Here is a 26,148-nt window from a genome sequence, read left to right as displayed (position 1 = left end):
TTAAAAGTATCAGGTGTAGATACAATATGATACTCACATGCCACGCATTTAGTACCGTCACTAAAGACACTATTGATTTTTTGTCGCACAATATCTGTTTTTAACATTTAAAAATCATCCCACATTAATCAGTCAACATGGTCAAGGGTCTAACTTTAATAAGTTATTAGAGAAAATAACATACATGTTGTTATTGTGAGCTGAAATATCAAAAAACTGTAATAACATATGTGTGTTACATGTTTCAAAGGGGGAAATATACAACCTTTATTTTGTTAAATTTTTCTCAAGTTTCATTGTTTTATAATTTTCTTTATGTATATTAATCTTTGCAAATATATAACAGCTCATAGTTTACCAATCATGCATAATACACCTATGTTATTACAGAAAATACATTCCTGCAATAACGAATGGGTGTTATTGCAGCTTCTCTATATCTCTTTAAAGACTTTGCTCTAACTTGCATAAAAATTTATTTCAATTCATTGTAAGAAATGATGATCAGAGCTTGTAATGAGGCACTGTGCAAGATTCCAAGTGTCTCATTTACTCTGATATAGTAAATTACATGCTTGTAATAACATAAGCCTTGTTATTACAGCTTAGTTTGCCCTTAAAAGCCTTGTCTTTTTGATTTACCATGGTTAATCATAATTGTATTAATGGAATTAGAAAATTAGTTATCAGGGTAATTTATTAAGCTACTGCGCAAAAGTTTTTAAGAATTCCCAAGTATCCATTAAAGATAAAACATTTTTGATATATTTCACTGATAACCAACATATGTTATTACAGATTCAGGAAAAAAGAGAAGACAACTCATGAAAGTGTCTGTAATAACAACATGCATGTTATTTTCCCCTGATAACTTATTTAAGTTAGACCCTTGACTGTTAATACACCTAATCGCTATTTATTCCATTCCGGAAAAGTTCTAAAATTACACAACTTTTTCATCCAGTTGAAGCTATCTGGGACCCTGTTTAAACAATTCACCATGCATGATACTTTTTAATAAGATCTGTTTAAACTACCGTAAATACTTCAAACAAAATATTTTTTTACTTCAATTTTAATTTCGAAAAAAGTGGACCATACTTTTTCAAAGTTTCTTGATGATCACTTTCTAAAGTTTTTCCTCCCTCAGCTCACTGCTGATGACCTCAATTTTCGGCCCGCGTGACCTAAACCGGAAGTTGTATAAATGACTGTTTTTCCAGGAATGGACTAAATAGCGATAAGGTGTATTTAAGGTTTATGTGGACATTTCGTCTTAACAGCTAATATAGTAATTTATATATAGTTTCTTAGCCTCCTATTGGAGAGTGTATTACAAAGCAAAGACAAAAATAAAATAAGAATGTTACACCCGACCATTAACATGTACCTCAGCCATTTGTCAGTGTGGACAAACTTTTATGAGGGTAGTATTATAAACCCTCTTTCTTGTCAGGCCTCAAACGGTCATATCCTTAGCGTAAAAATGGTTATAATTTTACTGTGATTCTTCAAGATATCCCTTTTGTTATTCGTCAGAGATTTTAAATAGTTATGGTTACCGTCAAAATTAGGAAAAAAATAACGTGATTCCTCAAAATCAGTCAATTTTTTTTATCATTTTAATGAAAGTGTACATTTTATCTTCATCATGTTCATGTTCCAAAAATTACTGTTTAATTCATTTGGCAAGAATTTTTACCGTTATTCTTTATGAAGGTACCCCCATTACCACCCTCTTCGATACCTGTCAAGTGACCCGTTTTCTGCGGGTGTGCACCGAGATTTTCACAATTCTGGGGAATCACCTGGAACACCCGCTGAGTCATTGAAATAACCCGGGAATTCTGAAAATGACCCGATTTCACCCGTATTTCTTAGCCTTGAGATTGATTTCATAAGTAATATTTCTTTGAAATATCGGCAAATTCGTAATTCTTCCATGAACAGGAAGATCATCTAGCTATTTAAACTGTCAAATTAAGTGACCCATTAAGTGCATGGCTTCACTTGACAGCTTTGGTGTCAAACACACTGTTAATTAACACCAATTACCTTAGCTTTAGGTTGTAAATAAATTGCATTATTGGTGTGTAATCAAACATATTTCAACAAGACAGTTACTTCCCCTTATTTTTAACCATTCAAAATTATTCCTTATATTTACGTTTTTTGGGTGAAAAAGATTAAATCATGAAAATATAAAATTTAAATACATATTGAAAAATAACTTTTCATTATTTTTAGACCTTTATACAATTTAAAAAAAAAAATTTGTAAAATATATTTTACATTTATACTTCCTTTAACTGTATTACTATATATTAATAACTCTTATATCATTTGCATAATTATAAATATTTGAATTGGATTGGTCAAGTAGAATTTTTCTCTTGGTTTACACTTCGATAAACCATGTCTCTGAAACGACTTTTGTAATCTATTCATGTGCGATACACATTATTGCAGGGATACTCGGATTTTCAGCAAGTTGAGATTATAAACAATTGCATAACATTTTTCTGTTCTAATGCATATATAACCAAAAAAAAATGCAATAAAATAAATGCACTAAAGCTTCGAAAATGTATAAAAATAAGATTTAAATAGAATTCCGGGAAATTTCACGAATGATTTGGCGAATTTACGTCATGGCAAAACACGACGTCATACGATTGAAAACTTTCAGACGGTAGATTATTTCGTTACTTGTACGCTTCAAATTCGGAAAATATCTAATTAAAATGAAGTTTTTGAGGTAGGTGCTAGTTCATTTTAGATTCTGTTACATTCATCAAACATTTAAGTTTTTTAGAAAGTCAAGATGGCGGCGTACTCCTTAGTTATGACATGTCATTGTGCTTCTGATGGTACATATAGTAGCCATCATAGTAATAATGTAAATTAATAATCGCGTATGTTTGGCTGAAGAATTATAAGGATTAAACACAATTTTTCTAGAGGTTATTGATGTGTAAACCTGGTCTCTAACTCACAAACTTGACATAAACATGAAAAAAGTCCTTCGGACATTTATTCAGTTTGTGAGTTAACCGCCCCGGTTTACACATCAATAACCTCTAGAAAAAATGTGTTTAATCCTTTATTATAGTCTAATCTTCATAAAGTAATTGTTGATATTTTTTAAGGCTGCATAGCCAGTGTCTCAAACATTTAAATATCACCTCTGTAAAGTAAATTCTAAGTATACAAATCCTTGTTTAAATTATAACAATAAGTAAAGAATGTAAGACTGTGATACACATATTTATAAAATTCTTTGAAGTGCAATGAAATAATATTTAATAGGATTTGAAATAAATTAACCAAGTGAACATGCATTGATGTTTTGGTATCTTTGATACACAATATAAGAAAATGTACCATAAATACTGAAATTTAGCTCGAAAAATTTCGTACGCGTTATGACCTGAGATTTGATGCTTCAATGCAGGTCATACCCTGCATTTTCATCGTCACAGGTTGACAGGTATGCTCTTCTATTTGGAAATATTAAAGGAATTTCCTTGTCTCATGCCAGTGATGGGTTTTCATGCTATAAAGAATGCATTGTGGCTAGTGACATCTCAATTTACATTGAAAAATCATACATAGTACGAATTCATATGACATTTTTCAAAAACATACATAACATCTGACCATATACATGTATTTTTAATACATGTATATATAGGAAAATAAAAAGCTTTGCTGTATATTACCTACTGCCTAGTCCAATTAATTATGATGTCTTGCAAGGTCATTTAATTTTTTTCTGTGAAGTCCAAAAATTAAAATACAACATGTACAATGTATGTAGCCTTGCAAGATGTCATAATTATTTGAATAGTACGAAAAATCCAACAAAAAAAATATATAAAAACAGTTAACACCCATTTACATGTATGTAAAAAAGATATATGTACCGTATAGTACATGTAAGTCTTGCATTGTATTGCTATACAAATCTATGAATATCCTTAAACTAGTTTATACAGTTATGAGCCAAGGTAGCTTTGATTGGATTAAACATACGATATCAGAAAGGTATTTTATTTAGCACTTCTTTATTAGTGCATCTAAAAAGTGGTGCATTGCATTTGCTCTTGTCTACTTTCACAACACATTCTTACACAATCAGACTCAGTGGTCCCGTATTGAACTTAAGGGGGCTCGCGGGTCTAAATGATTTTTTTTATTTAATATAAGATTTCTATATATTTTTCTATAAATGAACTTTATCTTATCCTTAATAGAAAAATGAAATAAAAAAATGGGGTCATCTTTCATTTACGCTCACAATCTGCCGTTGAAAGAAGCATACATTTTTGTTAATGTCCTTTTTTTCTGTTGAACTAATAGGAGAAATAGCGGTAATATCGAAATAAAAAAAGAACTAAATTACAGAAATCGCTTAAATTTTACAATTATTTAGTTTATGTACAGCTGGGGTCAACACGAATTGATTTATTGGAATAATTTTTGTACCAAATGATAAAGTAACAACTACTGAAGGTAATTGACAGAATTTGTAATGTAAAATAAAAGTTTATTTTTTTCTGAAAATCTTATACCCGCGAACCTCCTTATTAACTGGAGTAATTATTTGAAATGAGCCAGTTGCACAATTTTAATATGAACATCATCAAGATTCTGATAAGCTGAGTCTAAAAGTGATAATTTTATTAATGAAAGGAATTATATAAAGGCAGCAGTAGTATACTACTGTTCGTAGTTCATAAATAGATTGAGAAGTAAATAAATCAGGATTACAAACTTAAACTGAGGGATACACATCAAATATGAGAGGAGAACAATAACACAACAGAAAGACTAAAATGAAACACACACAGAAATGAACTATAATCATGATAATATAACAATGGCCATGTTCCTGACTTTGTACAGAGCATTCTAAGAATTGGTGGGTTGAACCTGGTTTTGTGGCTAGCGAAACCTCCCACTTTTATAGCACTGTAAAATATAACATTAAAATTTAATGACTACATTACATAACAGGACAACAATACAAACAAGAAAGGGAGATAACTCAGAAAAATGTTGTTCTTCAAAATTAACAACCTATACATATCTTCATCTTACCAATAAGTATTAAACAATGGTATATTCAATTTAATCCCTATTCCGTCTTCTGCGAAACGTGTGGCCTTAAAATATAGCCAATCATGCTTAGAGTGCCTTCTTAGAAAAAAATTACACTGCCCATTTCAAAAGCTGTAGAAAGCACTTAGCTCTCCTTGATTATATTTGCTTTGAGGCCTTCCTGCCTCAATATGGGTTAAAAAAGTCAAAATTTAAAAATACTCACAGCAGACTGAATGATTATCTGAACAAAGATACTTATTTGGTCCAAATTTATAGGATAACATGAAACATTGAAACATAGAAAATATATTGAGTAATCTTATCAATCATTTCATAACATGAACAATCTAATTATTTTCTATATAATCATTGATAATAGTGGATAAAATATAGAAAGATCTTTTTCTAAATCCATCTATTAAATATAAATTGTTTGCAAATATGTACATGATGTATTAAATATGACATTTTTTTAAATGTTTTATTTCTTTTAGACTGATGAAGAGTTTGAAGGATTGAGAACATTTACATTAGAGCACAGTTTTGACACAGGTGAAGTTCACTATAAACTATAATTAATATAATTAGAAAATCATTAAAGGTAGATAACTCAGATACAATGTCTGTCTTCAAAATTTGTTCTTCTTTTTCTAAGAATTATAACAACATGGACAGTATGCTAATCTCATTCATATGAATGTGTTTTTTTCTGAAAATTCTGCTTTTTACAATCCTTTTAAACGTGTTGAATACTAGGGAACAACTTAAGAATTTTTTTGCAGATTCTTGCTATATGTGCTTAGTAGACATGGTAGAGTTTTTTTTTAACTTCTTGAGATTAATATTGCACTTGAAATAGTACATCACTGTCATTGACTGTCAATACCATGACTTACATGTAAACAACATATTATAATTTGATAAATATGTTTTACTGTTACAAATTTTGTAACTTGGACGGAGAGTTGACTCCTTGGCACTCAAACCACATCTTCTTGTATCTATTGAGACATATTTTGACAGAAAAAAACAGCACAAAAAAAATGAGAATTTCAGGGATTGTAAAAAGAAATAACAGGGCATCTAAAAAGATAAATTTTGGAGCAGCATGAGGGGAGATAATCAAAATTTGGAAAGAAAATTCAAATGTGATGTAACAGTATTTATTTTAAAGCAAGTAAAAAATACTTACACCATCAAATTATTAACTGACTTGTTTAAAACTTACTTCAGCCTTCATGTAAAACCTTAAAATAATAAAAACATTATCAGACCAAAATAAAGATTTTCACTGCGTTTTCCTGACTTTTTTTTCTTAATTTGACCCGTAGATATTTGTCACTTTCTTATCATATTGTCTCTAGTTATGAAAAATCAATAAACATATAAATCACACCTTATTAGACTGTTTTAAAAAATAATGTTAATAATGTCTTCACATTCTCATAAAAATAGTCTGGGTGTCATGTTATAAGGAAGATTTATCATTCCTTTCACATAATGTTCATCATATAATGCATACATTATATATCAGTATATATATGTTGGCACTGGCTACGGTTACATGGAAATGTAACAATAATAAAAATATTATTGTTACATTGGAGACTAATTGCCGGAATGCAAAGTTGGGTAAGGAACTGATTAATTACGAATGTAACAATAATTATTGAGGCTACGGTTACATTGCGTTATTGTTACATGAAAAACAGCAATATACGCTGGATATATCAAATTTAAATCTTCTACAGTTTTGTTGCTTAATTCTTTCATATGTACCAAATAATACTTGTAATAATGACAAATAATAAATATTATTATTCAACAAATTGTGTTTGAATAGTTTTATGTATTAATGGTTTTGATATTCTTAAAGATACTGTCCCAAGTCAGGAGCCTCTGGCCTTTGTTAGTCTTGTATGATTTTTAATTTTAGTTTCTTGTGTATAATTCGGAGTTTAGCGTAGCGTCCATTATCACTGAACTAGTACATATTTGTTAAGGGGCTTGCTGAAGGACGCCTCCGGGTGCTGGAGTTTCTCGCTACATTGAAGACCCATTGTGGCCTTCGGCTGTTGCCTGCTCTATAGTCGGGTTGTTGTCGCTTTTAAGTTGACACATTACCCATTTCCATTCTCAATTTTACTTCAGATAAGTAGTCTCAAAGGCGAAAATTATGGGTCAATGGTTTGTTGTTGGGAACCGAGTCAGGGTAAGAAAAGTGTCCTTTTCTCGGTATTTAACTGCACACCTACTCTCATAACTGTCATTTTACTTTGAACAAAGGATGAAGAGATTCCTATTACCAATTTAGTTTTGGGTGAAAATTTTAAAACTTTGGATTGGTTTGAAACGAATTTGATTTAATAATAAGACACAAATTTCATACACATGATACAACTATACAAACGCAGTTCTGAAAAAATAATAAATCGAAAGCAAAGTTTGCTAACTGTGAACTTCTGTATACATGTATCCATGGAGGACGTAATTTCGTTTCAAAATCAGATAGAGCCTAAACCAAAGGTACCTTTTTTCCTTTTTTTTAAATCTATATACCTATATACAAATATTCTTTGGTCTAGGTTTAATAAAAAAAACTGTATCGGACTTTAAAATGCTCCAAAAACCACATACTGGATATGTAGAATCTGTCATTGTAAATAAAAATAAATAAAGAAATTATATCATACTAATTGTATGTATTGTAAATATAAAATAGATATGATCAACTTTTATAATTTAGTGCATATTAATAGTCCCATCGTACATTGCCGTTTTTTCATGTAACAATAACGCAATGTAACCGTAGCCTCAATACTTATTGTTACATTCGTAATTAATCGGTTCCTTACCCAACTTTGCATTCCGGCAATTAGTCTCCAATATAACAATAATATTTTTATTATTGTTACATTTCCATGTAACCGTAGCCAGTGCCATATATGTTTGCCAGTCACATTAGTTACTTAAAATCTTTTATTGTCCTGATGTGAAAAAGTTTTATTTAATCATGAATTCATGAAGACTAAAAAAACATCTGACACTTCATTTTCTGTGTCTTAAAAAAGAAAATGCCTATTTACCTACCAACTGTCTACCTCTGGGTAGGGTTTTGGCAAACCAAAACAAAAGTGTCATGAACAACGTTAACTGTCATATTGAGATTCACATCAGAAACTCTTTTCAAGTATTTAGTACATATATTGTTTATTTGTACATGTACCACCATTTTTTCATATAATTTAAATGTACTGTTATTGTCATGCCTTTGACTTTTTTTTCGAAAAGCCAGACATAGTGATCCTACATTCCGTTGGCGGCTGCAGTGCGGTCCACAATTATTCACTCTGTGCTTAAAGTTTTGCAATTTTGATAACTTTCTAAAACTATCCTGGACTTGGACAGACGCTTGTTTATGATCAAAAGCTAGTTTCTATAAGAAAATTTTGTAAAAATATATTTCCTGTTTTCTGTACCTACTTATTGGCAGTTATACCACATATTCTAAATTTTATTACCAAGATGGGTTTCTTTTATATCTTTATAAAAGATGTAAATACTAATAAAACTTAACCAAAATATTTTCATTCGCAGGTTGCACTCCAGTATTTACAAAGAGGGGAACAATAGCTGTAAGATCTGTTAAAAGTAATAGAGCACATTTCTCACCAAATGCACCACTGACCATAGAGGAAAGAAACAAATTGCAGGTAATTAGGATTAAATGAGACCAAATGTTTACTATTGTTGTAAGACTAATGTTGGGTGGTAAATCCTTCCCCAGTATTTAACAGTATTTACCACACCAACTTTTTAAAATACCTCTTTCACAGTCAAGGGACTTACTTAAATGAGTGATTTCAAAATCACTGATTCAAGTAACATTTTGTCCACAAATATTGGCAGTAAGAGTTGTCTTTCTTTGATAATCACCCATTAAGTTATACAAATTACTAGACTAAGTGATTTAATCTTGTTGTAGCTTTTAATATACCATACTAATGATCCAGGGACTAATTATGGTGGTAAAACTACCATAACAAACATCTTAGTTGATAGTATCGGTCTTGTCAGGTGATGACCTTGTACTGAATCATATATAAACATGTATGAAATATTTCTCACTGGTCGTTAAGCAACTAACAATCAATCAATTATCTTTAATGCCTTTATATATAGCTATACCTTTCTAGTTAATGGATAAAAAAAAGAAGATGTGGTATAATTGCCAATGAAACAACTATCAACAATAGACCAAAATGACACAGACATTTTAAAACAACTATAGGTCAGCGTACGGCCTTCAACAATGAGCAAAGCCCATACTGCATAGTCAGCTATAAAAGGCCCCGATAAGAAAAATGTAAAATAATTCAAATGAGAAAACTAACGGTCTTATTTATGTAAAAAAATTAAAAGACTACTGTATAACTAAGGTATTGGAACTATCAAATGCAAACCATTAGTTTAAAAGAGAAATAAATTAAAAAAAAGATTTTAACTTTTGGATTTGAAAATATTAGAAATAACCTGCATTTTGCAAATGAAAGTGTAATTTCACAACAAAGAAAATCCCATTTGTCTGTTATTTTTAAAAAACTGGTCATTTCAAGGAGCAATTTGTGCACAATTACTTCCGATTTTTAGTTTCTTTGTTGAATTAATGAAAAGGAACTTTCAATAGACCACTTTCAATTTCATCCATCACCGGAAAAAACTCGTCAATTAGGTGTGCCTTTGTGACGTCATCTACCAGATAGAGGAGGTCGCCTGTATCCCTGTACTAACAACGTTCATCAAGCGTCTTAGTGATCATCATTGTGCAGGTTAAACTAGAAATAATTTTTGTTGTGTAAGTGCTTAATAACTATTCCTTAATGACAGCAATGCTGGTGTCATTTATGAGAATTTAGTTTGTCGAACAGATCGTGCAATATAGTATTCTAATTTTCCAACCACTTGCTCAACATTGGAATGGAAGTGATGATGCCCCTAAATGCATGAATGATGTTCACTAAAACCAGAGTTTTTGACGGAAATGCATTGAACTCGAAAGTTGTCTATTCTAGTGCAGTAAACAAGTAGATTAAAAAAAATTAAGGGGAGACTATTCATACCTATAATATAAGAAAATATGAATATAACAAATTTACTTATACAAGTACATGAAGTAGTTCCCTTGACTGTTTTTGTAATTCATTGCTTTATTTGTTTATTTTTAGGTTTTAGCCGATAATAATGAAATCTACAGACTTAGGATTTCTGTGAGAAACACTGGTAATTCTGATGAAGATTATGTTACCTCTTATACACCAGCAGTAAGTTAATAAATACACATTCATAGGTAAAAAAATCTCTTGATTTCTTGCTTCAAGTCTGCTAATAAAATTTTATTTTCATGATAGAACAAACTTCTGCGAGGTCAGAATACCTAAGAAAAAAATTAACCCCTTGTGAAAATCCCCCATTTTACAGTAATTGACTTGTAGTTGGACTCAGTGGACAAGTTTTCTGTGTAGTTCATCTACAGGTGGGTTCGACTTGGATCTTAAAAGACCAGAATTGTCAGTTTTCCTTCTGAAGGTCATTGTTCTCTCAAGGCACTTCGTCTTTTTCCACAATTAAAATCGGGCTGCCTAAATATAGCTTAGAGTGCTGACAGTTAAAAGACATTAAAAAGTCATAAATCTATCATCAGTACAACACCTCTTTTGTTATATACAGCACAAATAGTATTCTGTTGTTCAGTTAACATGAAAATATTATTATTTTGAGCCTATCCAGACGGAAATTGATAATTTTAGAATTAGATTTTTAGATAAATATAAGAGGTAGAGTATTATAATTGACAAATTGCACAATATCATATCTTAACAAAATTAATTTAGGTATTATTTTGTAACTTCCTTATCATTGTGAATTTATCATATGTTCGTCTTATCATCGCTTTTATCATTAATATCTTAATGTTCTTCTTTAGAATTGCTTTATGCTTTGAAAACAAATCTGTTAAAATGTCATAGTTGTACTTTTCTGTTGATTTTTCTAAAAGATGAGGTGGGACAAAAGGCAATATTTGGTCCCTGAAATTACAAATATTGTAAATTCTTTAAAAACGATCATAATTCTGTTGCTTTAAGGAATTATTTATGATGTAATCTTGACATTCCAGTGCAGAAAAGTCAACTGTTTTGTCATGAACCATGACTGTGTCAAAATTGAAATATTTGACTTATTATGACCATTTTATACTTAGCTTTTGGCAAAATTCAATTTGAGGTACAGCCTAACTAAAAAAAAAATTTCAATATCACCATTTACATCATGAACATGTTAGGTTTATGTTAGACATTTTATAGAGGATATTTAGGGTGCATGATGTGTGTAAGTTATTTTCCCATTTGTCAGGCAGTCACTGACTTGATAAACTTAAAAGATTTGGTTTTGAAGTTTGGTTGTACCTGTAGAAAACATATTTCTAATGAGATAGCACAATAAATTAGGCTGTTAGTTTTATCCTTTGATTTGTTTTACATTCTCATTTAATTTTGGGGCATTTTATAGCTGACATGAGGTATGAGCTTTGCTCAATGTTGAAAGCCACATAATACGCTATAATTGTTATCTTTTATGTATGGAGAGTTGTCACATTGGCCGTCATACCACATCTTCTTTTCATATGTATTCATTGTTTGATAATACTTTGAATTATACACACTAGGCTTGACATATTTGGTCAATGTCTTATTATAAGTTATAATATAGAATACTGTACTATATAGTATGTACATTCATTTATTTTCTTGTGTACCAATTTTCGTAGATTGAAGAAAACTTGCACATTTGTGGATATTTAAATTCATGGTTTGGGACAAAATCTGCATATAGTTCTTTAGAAAAGTTGTATTTCATTGCACTTTTAAATCGGTGGTTCTCCTGTTCCCATGAAATCCACAAAAATTGGTATCCAACGAATATTAATGAATCCCTAGTACAAAATTTGTTTTGTATCATATAATGAATGTTGTTTGAATATGAACACTGGAGTCTGATTTAAGTTACTATATTTAATTGTACATTGACATTGATTATGATTTTATTTTAGTGTGGAGTATATGAATCATCTCTCTCAGACCATATATGGCTACATTTTGACCAATCAGGTGAACTTTTAGGAGTATCCATGGTTACAGAGCCATCTGAATGTCGTAATATAGAGGTGGATAGTTCAGATCTTATGCATTGGAATACAACAGTAGATATTACTCAAACAGTTCAAGGACCACAGTAAGTGATGTACAATACCAGAGGGTCTGAAAGGGGAGTCCTTTAATTCTGTATGATTTCTAAAGCCAGTTTCCTCAATTCTTAAATTTTGCCCATTTTTTTTTAGGCCACTTTTTTTTGTCTCGACCTTGACGGAGTCAAAAAGCGAGACATAGGTATGCTGTTTCCAGCGTCGGCGACGGCGACAGCGTAAACAATGTATTAGTTTGTGATTAGCTCAGTTTTATGGGGAACCGCTAGTGGTATGTCAATGATAATTGGTATGCAGATGTATTACCATTGCCACATCTTATTGCCATGGAGATTATTTGGCTCCGCCCCCTCAGTCATGGTCTATTGACTTTGAATGGTTTGCTTACTTTACATGTATTAGTTTGTGATTAGGTCAGTTTATTGAGATCCACTTTTGGTACATCAATGATAATTGGTATGCAGATGTATTACCATTGCCACATCTCATTGCAATGGAGATTTTTTGGCTCTGCCCCCTCAGTCATGGTCTATTGACTTTGAATGGTTTGCTTACTTTACATGTATTACTTTGTGATTAGGTCAGTTTATGGAGATCCACTTGTGGTACATCAATGATAATTGGTATGCAGATGTATTAGCATTGTCACATCTCATTGCCATGGAGATTATTTGGCTCCGCCCCCTCAGTCATGGTCTATTGACTTTGATTGGTTTGCTTACATTACATGTATAAGTTTGTGATTAGGTCAATATTTGGGGATCCACTTGTGGTAGGTCATTGATATTTGGTTTGCAATTGTATTAGCATTAATTGGCACAATTCATTGCCAAAATTACAAAAAGGCGAGACATATCTCTGGGATAACAGTTTATTTATTTGTTGGTTTATGGATCCCCGACCCTGTTTTTCATGATTTTGAAATAAAAATAAAAACCATTTTAAAGATTTTTTTTAATTATGCGGACCCTTTTCTGTTTGAAGAAGTACAAATAAAAATAAAAGCATGATAAAAAAAGATCGGTCTTTCCTCTTCCAGTCGAAATACCCTCAGAGTCGATTCAAATATCCTGTGCAGTTCCCTGTTCAGTCAACGTTTCACCGTGATCTAAGGTGTGAAAAGGAACCAGTTGAAAGGCAGTTCCCTGTTCAGACAATGTTTCATCATGATCTAATGTGGTGAAAAGGAACCAGTTGAAAGGCGGTTCCCTGTTCAGTCAACGTTTCATCATCATCTAACGCGGTGAAAAGGTACCAGTTGAAAATGGAGGACCAGATACAATTTTACAATACTTACTTAGATTTACACATTAATTGTTGGAGAATTTCGGTGTAAATCTAGCGGTGGAACAACATGAACATTGCAGTCATGAATGATAAAAATGAAAATTATTTTTGAGATCGTTTGGGAATTTTGGTTTAAAAGGTCGGACCACCACTAATTTGAACCCCCACCAGTGAGGTTGATGATCGATCAACTTTGGTTCAAGTGTTGATCAGAAAGTCTGAAAACCGTCGAAAGGGGCTGTTTTAGTTTCATTATACATATGAATTACTAGTCCAAATAATTATGACATCTGGCAAGGCTTCCAGGCATCCCAGGTTTGTTTTTAAATAGCCTTGCCAGACGCCACTAAAGGAAATGATCTTTTAACTTGCTGCCAGGGATGGGTGTGTGATTAATTGGCCTTATTGTATAAATACCTAGATACTATTCCACGGTACCCATTAAGATTTAATTGAACAGAGATGGGATATGGTGAACAAGATCCCAACACAGAATCAGAACTTGTATTACTGCCATAAATTGCCTGACAATTAAAATCACTTCGGCAGTTATAAAAAGGAACAATCACAGGACACTTCGAGATTTAAGCTAATACTTAGCAGTGTAAAAAAGTATAAAAAGCCTAAAAAGGACATGTTTACATGTACATGTACCACATATGAAGGCATATGACATGCAGAGAGCATATGGTATTTCCTCAATAAGATTGTATTGTGTTATGAGGAATTTTGTCACTCCCTGATCTAAATTTGATTAATAAATACACATAACAAAGAGAAATGCAATTGGAAAAGACACTTCCCTTTCATCAGGGACATATATATATATATATATATCTGCTTTCATCTAATTACATTGACTTTGGACTCCTTGTAACACATTTAATTTAAAACAGTAAGAATTAATACAAAATTATGAAACGATCTGCATACATGGTTAGTATAATACTATTATATAGAGTAATGTCATTGTTTGTTTCTATCCATTTTTGGTAAATAAAAAAACCAGTATTTATTCCAATTTAAAAAAAAAAAAATTCTACCTCCATGACCTCCATGACCTCCTACTCTATATTTTTCATTATTTTTAATTATTTTTTTTTCCACCTCCTACTCTTCCTTTTTTAAGAAGAATCCCGTAAACCAACTAATAAAACAAAAGTGGCCTTATAAATATATTTTGTTGCCTTCATTTTTCTCTATTCTGTATTTTTTGGGCCTACTTTTCTATATATTCATATTTGTTCTTTATTCTGTAGTTTTGGCCTATTATTTTAAATTGCGTAAACCCCATCAACAACTTCTCTGCTCCAATTTTATAGATTCTCAAACTTATCTCCCTTTGAGATGATTTTCTTGAAAGGTGACTTATTTAGTATCTTGATTGAGAATTTTTTTTTTTTGAATTTCAATTCAAAAGAGGGAAATATGGTTGAAAAAGTTGTAAAGCCTTTTCATTCACTTTTTCTTTTTTATTTATTTGTTGTTAGGTCTTCACTTTATTTTCCACATCCAAATTTAAAGTAATACATTGTAGTGTCAAACTATCATTGAGTATAAACATGATAAAAGTGTACATGGCCATTGCATAGATATCATCTATTTCTGTCAATACTGGTGAACTGCAATGAACCTGGAAAAATAATCGATAAAAATGGAAATCTTGCCATTTGAAAGATTGTTGACATTTAATTTGTTACCCTAATGACTTGGTCACTTCTGTTTGACTTCTAGATTGAGTATTGTGACAACCATTAGTGGACATATTCCCAATACATTTCAAATGAATAATTCAAAACATTTTAAGGTTATCAATCATTATCTTCATTGATAAAACTGAAAACAAAACAATCATCTTATTTATGGAATAGCAGGTCCGAGATCTGATAAAGTTTTTATTAATTATGGAGGTCATCAACTGTTCCCACCACTATAATGGTAGCCTGTAGGATGTTTGCTACTCTGTTTCAAAATAACAAGCTTTTTAAATGACTGGTCTTAAATTATAGTATATGAATAACAAAATAAGGGAACAAAAAAGCAGAAAAAAATGAAAGTTCTGTTTGCCTGTTTTCAAGGTGTAAGCCAATGAAAATATAACAGGAAATATTTCTCTCTAGATTTTTCAATAATAAATATTGTGGGATTTTTATACGACCGCAAATTTTGAAAAAATTTTCGTCGTATATTGCTATCACGTTGGCGTCGTCGTCGTCGTCCGAATACTTTTAGTTTTTCGCACTCTAACTTTAGTAAAAGTAAATAGAAATCTATGAAATTTTAAGACAAGGTTTATGACCATAAAAGGAAGGTTGGTATTGATTTTGGGAGTTTTGGTCCCAACATTTTAGGAATTAGGGGCCAAAAAGGGCCCAAATAAGCATTTTCTTGGTTTTCGCACTATAACTTTAGTTTAAGTGAATAGAAATCTATGAAATTTTGACACAAGGTTGATGACCACAAAAGAAAGGTTGGGATTGATTTTGGGAGTTTTGGTTTTAACAGTTTAGGAATTAGGGGCCAAAAAAGGGCCCAAATAAGCATTATTCTGGGTTTTCACACAATAACTTTAGTTTAAGTAAATAGAAATCAATGAAACTTAAACATAATGTTTATGACCACAAAAGGAAGATTGGTATTGATTTTGGGAGTTTAGGTCCCAACAGTTTAGGAATTAGGGGCCAAAAAGGGACCCAAATAAGCATTTTTCTTGGTTTTCGCACCATAACGTTAGTATAAGTAAATAGAAATCTATGAAATTCAAACACAAGGTTAATGACCATAAAAGGAAAGTTGGTATTGATTTTGGGAGTTTTGGTCCCAACAGTTTAGGAAAAAGGGGCCCAAAGGGTCCAAAATTAAACTTTGTTTGATATCATCAAAATTGAATAATTGGGGTTCTTTGATATGCCGAATCTAACTGTGTATGTAGATTCTTAACTTTTGGTCCCATTTTCAAATTGGTCTACATTAAGGTCCAAAGGGTCCAAAATTAAACTTAGTTTGATTTTAACAAAAATTGAATCCTTGGGGTTCTTTGATATGCTGAATCTAAAAATGAACTTAGATTTTTTATTATTGGCCCAGTTTTCAAGTTGGCCCAAATCGGGGTCCAAAATTAAACTTTTTTGATTTCATCAAAAATTGAATAAATGGGGTTCTTTGATATGCCAAATCTAACTGTGTATGTAGATTCTTCATTTGTGGTCCCGTTTTCAAATTGGCCTACATTAAGGTCCAAAGAGTCCAAAATTAAACTTAGTTTGATTTTAACAAAAATTAAATTCTTGGGCCTCTTTGATATGCTGAATCTAAACATGTACTTAGATTTTTGATTATGGGCCCAGTTTTCAAGTTGGTCCAAATCAGGATCTAAAATTATTATATTAAGTATTGTGGAATAGCAAGTCTTTTCAATTGCACAGTATTGTGCAATGGCAAGAAATATCTAATTTCACAATGTTGTGAAATAGCAAATTTTTTTTTAGTTAGAGTTATCTTTCTTTGTCCAAAATAGTAAGCAAGAAATTTCTTATTGCAAGAATTTTTTTTAATTGGAGTTATCTTTCTTTGTCCAGAATCAACTTAAATCTTTGTTATATACAATATACAATGTATATTCACTTTTTACTACCAACTGATAAATTTAAATAATCTTTACCATTCAGTGATAACAAGCAGTTTTTTTACATTTTATTTACATTTTATTTTATGATGTATTTAAATGAGTAGTTATTGTTGCAAACTCCATTAGAATATTTTAATTGAGATTAGTTTTGGAATAAGGGAAAGGGGGATGTGATAAAAAAAATTGGGTTCAATTTTTCTCATTTGAAATTTCATAAATAAAAAGAAAATTTCTTCAAACATTATTTTGAGAGGATTAATATTGAACAGCATAGTGAATTGCTCTAAGAGAAAACAAAAATTTTGAGTTCATTCGAACACATTCATTCTGTGTCAGAAACCTATGCTGTGTCAACTATTTAATCACAATCCAAATTTAGAGCTGAATCCAGCTTGAATGTTGTGTCCATACTTGCCCCAACCGTTCAGGGTTCAACCTCTGCGGTCGTATAAAGCTACGCCCTGCGAAGCATCTGGTTCAATGTTATTGGCATCTTTTTTCTTTCAAAAACAATGAAAAATAACAAGGATAAAGATTTCCAGATATGGTTTTCTAATTATTTAAATTATGTGTAAGAAAATAATGGAAAAAAGTAAGGCTAAGGTTAATGGCACTACTTGTATAAAACCAGAGAATTCCTGAATATCTGACAAAAAAAATTAAAATAAGAGGAACAAACAGTTTTAAATATATAAAATGTCAAACAAAATCATATTACTTAGAAAACTATAAGTATCAGGCAAGCATAGATTACAAGATCAAAGAACTTTAATCCAATCAAGGTAGATTCATTATTATTTATTTTCAACAGACCTGATACTCAAACTTACATTGAGAAGTTGAAGAAAGAAGAAAGTGAGAAAAAGAAAGGACAACAGTCAGATAACAGATCCTTCTTTGCAAAATATGTAAGTAGATTAAAAGTGCTTTGAATCTGTACTAGCTGCTACTATTCAGTGGATTCATATGCCATTGTTTGCCACATGTGTAGATCTGTTTACCCTTTCAGAGCACCTGACACAACCTCCAGTTTCTTTATTGTCAAGAAATTATCACTGGTACTTGTCCAGATTTCAAACTGAGTGAATATTTAGTTCATTTATGCCTCTGTTGTGAGGAACAGAGGCTTTTTAAGTTATTCTGACAGTCCAACTGTCTTTCAATCTGTCCATCCCATTTTCATTTTCAAGCTTTAGTTGAGGCATTCATATCTTCTGACACCTTCTTCCTTTGTTTGTTTTAAATTCTTATTCAATTACATTAAAATAAGCTAATAGTAAAGAAGTAACATTTTTTTTTATAAAATTTATGTCCCTTTTTATGCCCCACCTACAAAAGTAGAGGGAAGCATTATGTTTTCTGGTCTGTGCGTCTCTTTGTTCTTTGTCTGTCATTCTCTCCCGCTTTAGGTTCAAGATTTTGGTCAAGGTAGTTTTTGATGAAGTTGAAGTCCAATTAACTTAGTACACATGTTCCCTATGATATGATCTTTCTAATTTTAATGCCAAATTAGAGTTGTTACCCCAATTTCACAGTTCACTGAACATAAAATATGATAGTGTGAGTGGAGCATCCACATTCTTGTGATAATATGCATTGAGATGAAAAACACAGATTGTTTAGACAGGACCGTACAGCTACTAAATGGGAAATGTAAGCTTTTCTTTCGGCTTGCATTATAGTGTTTTTTATATTAAGGAAGGTACAAATATCAAAGATATAACAATTTTAGCACAATAATCAAGTTTGAAGATAATTGATTGTGTTTTTTTGAAGAGCAGAAAGCATGATAAGATTGTGCCATTCATCTGGTTGGTTGGACCTCTGAAATTGGATTGAAAATTATCTGAAATAATAAAGAATTTACAATTAGTTTTAACTCTTTGATCTTGCAATGTAATCCCGCTTTTTCTTGCTAATTGAAGAATAAATGTTGTATGCTATAATTGCATTAATTTTATTTTGCAAAATAACAGAAATACAGTAGATGATATTTATAAGATAAATAATATCTTAATGCAGTAGTGATTTAAGACTCATTATAAGTGATTAGCGCTGTCTTAAGAGGATAAAAGATATAATCTTTCCCATTTCCTTTAAATGGAGAACTCATGACAATTACAGGATTGTACAGATTAGAAACCTTCATTATATTGTCATTGAAAATGTATTTGTAATAAGCTTAGTCAGCATCTATTAGGACATTTTTGTAAATATGAAATAAAAGAAGAGTTGAGGTGAATGTCATTCTAAGCCTAGTCATATTATATTATCATCTGTTAAAGCATTTTTGAGTTATGAAATAAAAAGTATATCAGAGGAAACTTCATGTTGTTATTGACAACATTTTTGACTTAGTTAGAATCTACTAAAGTAAATATGAAATAAGAGGAGATGTTAGTGAAACATCAATAAAAAAGTATTTCTCGTTTCTCGTTTTATATAATAGATTAGATATAAGTGATGGCAGTAAGCTGTTATTTATTAAGGATCTATTTCTTGATTATCTTATAAGAATTGAAAATTCTGAACAAATGCTGAAATGTATTATAATTATATATATACCATTTTGACATGCGATGGCTATATTAACTAACTAATAAGGAAATTGTTAAAAGATGATATAAAAAAGGTCATTACCTTGAAACATGTATTAGTTATACTAAAAATATTAATGGGCTTTCTGAAAATAAATCAATAAACCAGTTGTTTCTCTTAAAATAAAAGTTCAAATGGATCCCTAAGGCATTGCTTTATATGTTGTAGATTTAAATTTAGTTTAATAAAATCAATAAAGATTTAGTGTCCCTCTGGAGACAATAGTATACATACAGATTCAACCTTTGCAAATAATTTTTCCTCTAACACCATTGAACACCATTTAAGCTTGTGATACATTTTCAGATTTATTTATTTTTAATTAAGTTTGAATCCTGAGAAATATATTCATTCTGGTGGAAAAAGGTTCATTATAGAATTCTAACTACATGTACCTGACCATATGAGAGCAAGACATTTTAAACAAATTTAAACTGATAATACAAACAGTCTGAAACAAAAAAATAACCATGTGTACAAAACTATAAACTGAGCATCATGAAACTGACCAAAAGAAATGTGGTCGATTTCAGGTGCTCAAGAAAGTAAGCAGATTTAGCGTTCCTGTTGTTTTCAAACCCGCTGCTAAGTCTAATTTTACTGCAGATGTTAAATTATTGTTAGTTGACGCATCCAATTAGCTATAGGTAAGAACAATAAGGACTCTTTGACCTACCATTATATATATAATGATTAAAAGAAAAACAAAATACATAAAGGATGGAGATAAACTGTAATTTATTAAGGATATATTTCTTTATTATCTTATAATATAAGTGCCTATAATGAATTTTTATTATATCCTCCTGGCATGCAATGGCTATATTAACAAACTATAAGGAAATTGATAAAATATGATATGAAAGAGTAAAACTAAAAAAGTATTACAACACATTTTTTATATGATTTATGAAAAAAACACCAATATATCAGGGTTTTTTTTAAATACCCAGCTTCAAATGGTTCCATGAGGTGTTATATATTAAGAAACCAATAATGATTCAATAGTATGAATACATAATAAATTTTTTCAAATAATTTTATCATCGAACACTACCTAATGATAATCCTATCTAAATATATCTACAGACTTATGGTTATTAAATTGGTTCTTACCAGTTGATGTACATTTATTTATTATAGAATTCCAACTATCAAACCATATATGAGTTAGGTAGTTTAAACTAATTTTCTTAAGAATTTAAATATAATAATGAGATGGGATATGATTGCTTTTAAAAATACTATTCACAAAAGTTCAATTGAAGTAGTAACGTAAGGAATTACGGGCCACTGTTCAACATAGCATATCATATACTAAAATAGGCCCCTATCAAAGGTGATATCTTATTACAATTGCTATGTTTTTTTGAAATTACTTTGTTTTTGAAACATAATCATGATAAACACATTTATTCAAGCAGAGGAAAGGCACCATCTTCCATTCACATGTTAAATGCATTTCAACCATTGTTTTCTTTTGCAACACTCCTAACAATAGACCTATTAACTAAATAGGCAAACACGATGTTAATTCAACGATTTTGAATATTTAGTTACAAAATCTCTTAGGGGTGATGTTCATGTTGAAATCTTAGAAGATAATTACAACTAAAGAATATTTTTTCAATATTAAAATGTCAAAAACGCCCAGTTTCTAAACATTTTCAAGGAAGTCTTTGTTTAAAGATATGTATCCTTGGCACAGAACCACCCAGTTTCTGATAAAATATGAACAATTTCACATTGATAAGATTGATCCAGTGCATAGTTATACCAATTATGTAACACAAACATGTCATTAATTAGGGATTTGAATATATTGCTCTATTAGCAATGCATTATTAAGATTCAGGTTACTCAATATGTTAAAAGTTATTATTCCCTAAGACCAAATGAAAAAAGATATGAGTTTCCTTTTTCCCTACCCTCAATATTTTTAAAGGGAAAGAATATTCTTCCCTAAAGTTTTTTTGTAATGTTTCAGTAAACACTGTTTATAAAGTCAGAATGTCCCACCCATAGACTCAATATAAGAAAAAAATCCCTACCTTCATATTCTAATTTTTTCAAAGATGTAAACACACCTATAATTGTGTTTGGCCTAATAAAGAAAAAAACTACAGAATCTATAGGCACATGCTCTATCAGCATGATTAGTTTGTCTGTCATTATTTTATTGTATTCTTCAAGTCTGATATATATCAACAGCACTTACTGAATTTTGGGTCCTCAGTACTCATCATCTACATACCATGTTTGGCCTTTTTAATTTTTTTTATTAATTTGTTGCTGATGAGTCTTTTTTTTAAAAAACAAAACACATGTCTGACGTACAAAGTTTTTTAAAGCCTGGTATCGACAATGAATTTATTTAACCTCTCAAATAAGAAGGAAGACCATTTTCATTTGAATAGCATTAACATGGTTAACATGTTGAAGAATTGGATTATATCAGAAGAATCAGACATGGAAAATTATACTTTTGTTGGGGATATTTGAATTTTTCATTCTATATGAAAACAAAAACTCCCCCATTGTCAGTTAATTTGAGTGTTACACAATGGTCGATAGGCATGGAATTTTGAAATCTTGTTTTTTTTGTAAAGGCTTCTAATAACTAATAGGGCATTTTTCGAGACAATGGCGTCATCAAGAGAAGTGAAAAAGGGCATGGCGTAATTTATAAAGACAAAAAAAAGGCATGGTGTCATTTAAAAATTGGCATGGCATCTATCCACGCTAAACATGCTTTGGGGAAACACTACTGCATACAAACATCAGTCAAATTTGAATGCAGATTGAAAAATAAAGGCAACAGTAGTATACCGCTGTTCAAAACTCATAAATCCATGGACAAAAAACAAAATCGGGGTAACAAACTAAAACCGAGGGAAACACATTAAATATAAGAGGAGAACAACGACACAACACCGAAACGCAACACACACAGAAATGGACCAAGCAACAGACAAAACACCACGAGAATAAGAAATATAACATCAAAATCAAATACATGAATTTGGGATAGACAAGTACCGTGCCACGTAATATCTCAAAAATAAGAGAAAACACAAACGACTCAACGTGAAAAAATCGTCCAAAAACTAAAATTTCAAATCCCTCAATATATATACAACTTTCATTATTTGAAAGTATTGTTGTTTCTCATTTATTCTGGTATGCCAGCTGACATGCTTTGGGTTACAAAATAATAAGTTTTATTCAATGATTGTGCTTAGATGTGCTACCCATGTAATCTCCTATACTCTCTTGTATTATCTGATGATGAAGTCTGATGATAGAAATCCAAATGCATTAGAAATTAGGCACACTAAATACAATGCAATAAACATGATAAATAATATAAGAAAAAAAAACCCAACTGGTTTATAGAAGCAGTATTAATGCATAAAGAAATTAGAAAGGTTTAATATAATCATGATTTCAAATCTTACAGCTCACTATAATAGCCAATATTATTATCTTTGCAATGAGGTAGACTGTTGCCTAATCCTGAGTATTCAATTTATTTTTGGTGAAGACTTGTCATTGCTGATGTAGATGATATAAAACTAATTTTCTACTTTGAATCTATCTTGTCTGTGACTAAATAACCGGCACAGTGACTTAATATTGTAATTATAATTGATGACAGAGAAGCTGGAGAAGATGTCCCAAATGTATTAATAGGACATTGGTCTGGCTAGGAAAAGAGAAAAGTAATCATAAGTTTAAATGATTTATAAAAAAAGTAATCTAATCTGATATTATTAAGTCAGGTATAATCATGATAATTATTGAAAACATGAACATAAATTAGTTTGACGTTCATTTTCACTGAACTAGAACACAATTTTATTAAGGGGCTAGCTAAGGACCAACAACTGGTGTGGAATTAAATCGCTGCATTGAAGACCAATTGGTGGCCTTTGGCTATTGTCTGCTCTTTGGATGGGTTGTTGTCCCTTTGACATATTCCCCATTTCAATTCTCATTTTTATGATAAATGATTTCTTATTGAAGCCTTTAAAGGGACTTTACAATTAGCATCAGATGTGATATTACTGTCCCTGATGCAACTTTATATATATTGCCATTGAATACAAATTTTGTTACTATTAACCTGCAGCTCTTAAAGATATATAGATTAATTCATATTTTTTCTTAAATTATTTTACTATGAATTTGCTAGGCTGTTGGTTTTATTCACCTTTATAACGCATTCCTTTTAATCTTCTACCTGGAATAACACTTTCCTTTGGAGCAGACACATGTATGAACCAGCTGCTCACATGCACTCTAAAAGTATGGTCAACCCATTGAGTGTAAATTGAATTAGTTTATTTTGAGTTATGATATTAATTAATAAACAATAAAGAAACCACTGTTAATACAATACTTACAAGTGTGACTATGCCACTTTTATTAAACAAATGTATTACACGAGAGTTAATTTGCTGATAAAATTCTATTACTAGTATCTGCCTTTGACTTATCACGAACAGTTTTAAAATAACAAGTATCCCTTAGAGCAATGTTTAGGAACTGTACTAAATTTAACTCATTGAATCTAAAATAAAGCATGGCACCTGAATCCTATAATTATCAAGTCTTTATTGAAAATAAATAAAATAAATATTGCTGTCATCAAATAATAAAATGGAAAATTTAATCAGCTAGAAATTATCACTAATGTTATATAACATTTGCTGTTATATAATGCATTACACGTAGTACCACATAAAAAGTCTTTGATTTCCAATATGATTCGTGATCCAATGTATTGATTATATTATAATTCCTGGTGCACAGCTAGTTTTGAGATTTTTTTGTGCACTTTACATTTCAAAAATATACCATCCTTGTCTATATCTTTGCAGGCATCTGATTTTTATTTGATCAAAAATGTCAGAGGACTAATACTCATGCTTTTTCTTGTATATTATTTCATCATTAGAATTTGCAGTCAATTTGGCTTGATATAAAATTCAACAGCATGTTTTAACTTTGGAATTTGGCTTATCATCTCAACCCCATTTCAATTATTACCTTCATTTGAAAGCAAAACAGAAAAAAACTTATCATTGATGATACTATTTTCAGGATATTAATTTACTACAATCTGAAAATATGCCAGTTTGTCCAAATGTAATAGATGCTTTTCTGATGTTGAGTAACAATTCAAAAAGTATGAATATTATTTAATACAATTTGTACTAGTAGATTTTTACAGAGCATAATTAATATGACTAGACACACCTAAGATCACCCCTAGTTTTTGGTGGGTTTCATGTTGTTTATTCTTTAGTTTTCTATGTTGTGTCATGTGTACTATTGTTTTTCTGATTGTCTTTTTCATTTTTAGCCATGACGTCATTTTTTTTTTCGATTTTTGAGTTTGACTGTCCCTCTGGTATCTTTCGTCCCTCTTTGAGAGAAACCAATAATTTACCTTTTTAAAGACTTTTGTAATAACAGATAATCTTAAATATATCCATGCAATGAGAATACTAAGTTTTTCGTGTTGCATCCTCAGTTTTGTTCTAGAAAACCGACTGAGCTGAAAACAAAAGCCAAAATATTAAGAGAAAAAACTTTATTGCTCAGACATGTCAGATGCACATGTCGGTTTTAAATGTCCCTTCGGTGACGACCTGTATAGGCCAAATGTTTGAAAATCCAAAACTTATTGAACAAATATAAACAATGACAAAGAGGTTCTAAACCAAAAAGGACCCATACTATAGCTAGACCTGAACAAAGATTCAGAGCTTTGCATTAGTGAGATAAATATTATAAACTTAGCCATTACAACAATAACATGTTTTATCATATCATCTGTTACTACAAACTGTTTGTTTTCAAAGTCGAAACAAGAGTAAATTAATTCCATTTTACTGTATTGATATAGTACACATATGTCTAAATCATATTTATTTCTTAAATACGTATGATTGATTATTCATCTTTATTCTATTCTTTATTTGTTTAACTATGAAAGTAACTATATAAATGATCATATTTTGACGTAACACACTGGTGTTGGTGATGAATTTGTTTGACATTTTATGAAAACTGAAAATGAAAGGGAACAAGTGACACATGAGTGATGTTGTTTGTTGTGGCTTTTAATCAGAAACAGAACATCATTTATTAAATTTGAAATGAAATACGGTTAACTGCAAGTAGTTTCTGACAAATTTTGACGTCAATTTTCTTAGCGTATGATGTATTTTGTTAGTAATGTGTATTTTACTACTAAAAG

General features: G+C 30.7%; 1 protein-coding gene across 1 annotated transcript in view; it reads left to right on the top strand.

Moving 5' to 3' along the window:
• The window catches only part of LOC134683279 (ER membrane protein complex subunit 10-like), a 62,735-nt gene that overhangs the window by 135 nt on the left and 36,452 nt on the right, over positions 1-26,148 (top strand). The window contains exons 2-6 of the mRNA XM_063542472.1: positions 5,601-5,658; positions 8,704-8,819; positions 10,332-10,427; positions 12,215-12,396; positions 18,094-18,190. Of these exons, the coding sequence (XP_063398542.1) occupies positions 5,601-5,658; positions 8,704-8,819; positions 10,332-10,427; positions 12,215-12,396; positions 18,094-18,190 (549 nt within the window). The remainder of the gene's footprint in view (positions 1-5,600; positions 5,659-8,703; positions 8,820-10,331; positions 10,428-12,214; positions 12,397-18,093; positions 18,191-26,148) is intronic.

Source organism: Mytilus trossulus, chromosome 9 (assembly GCF_036588685.1).
Source record: "Mytilus trossulus isolate FHL-02 chromosome 9, PNRI_Mtr1.1.1.hap1, whole genome shotgun sequence".
Taxonomy (NCBI): Eukaryota; Metazoa; Mollusca; class Bivalvia; order Mytilida; family Mytilidae; genus Mytilus; species Mytilus trossulus.
Note: the sequence above shows the minus strand (reverse complement) of the source record. Positions and strands in the feature narration are given on the sequence as shown.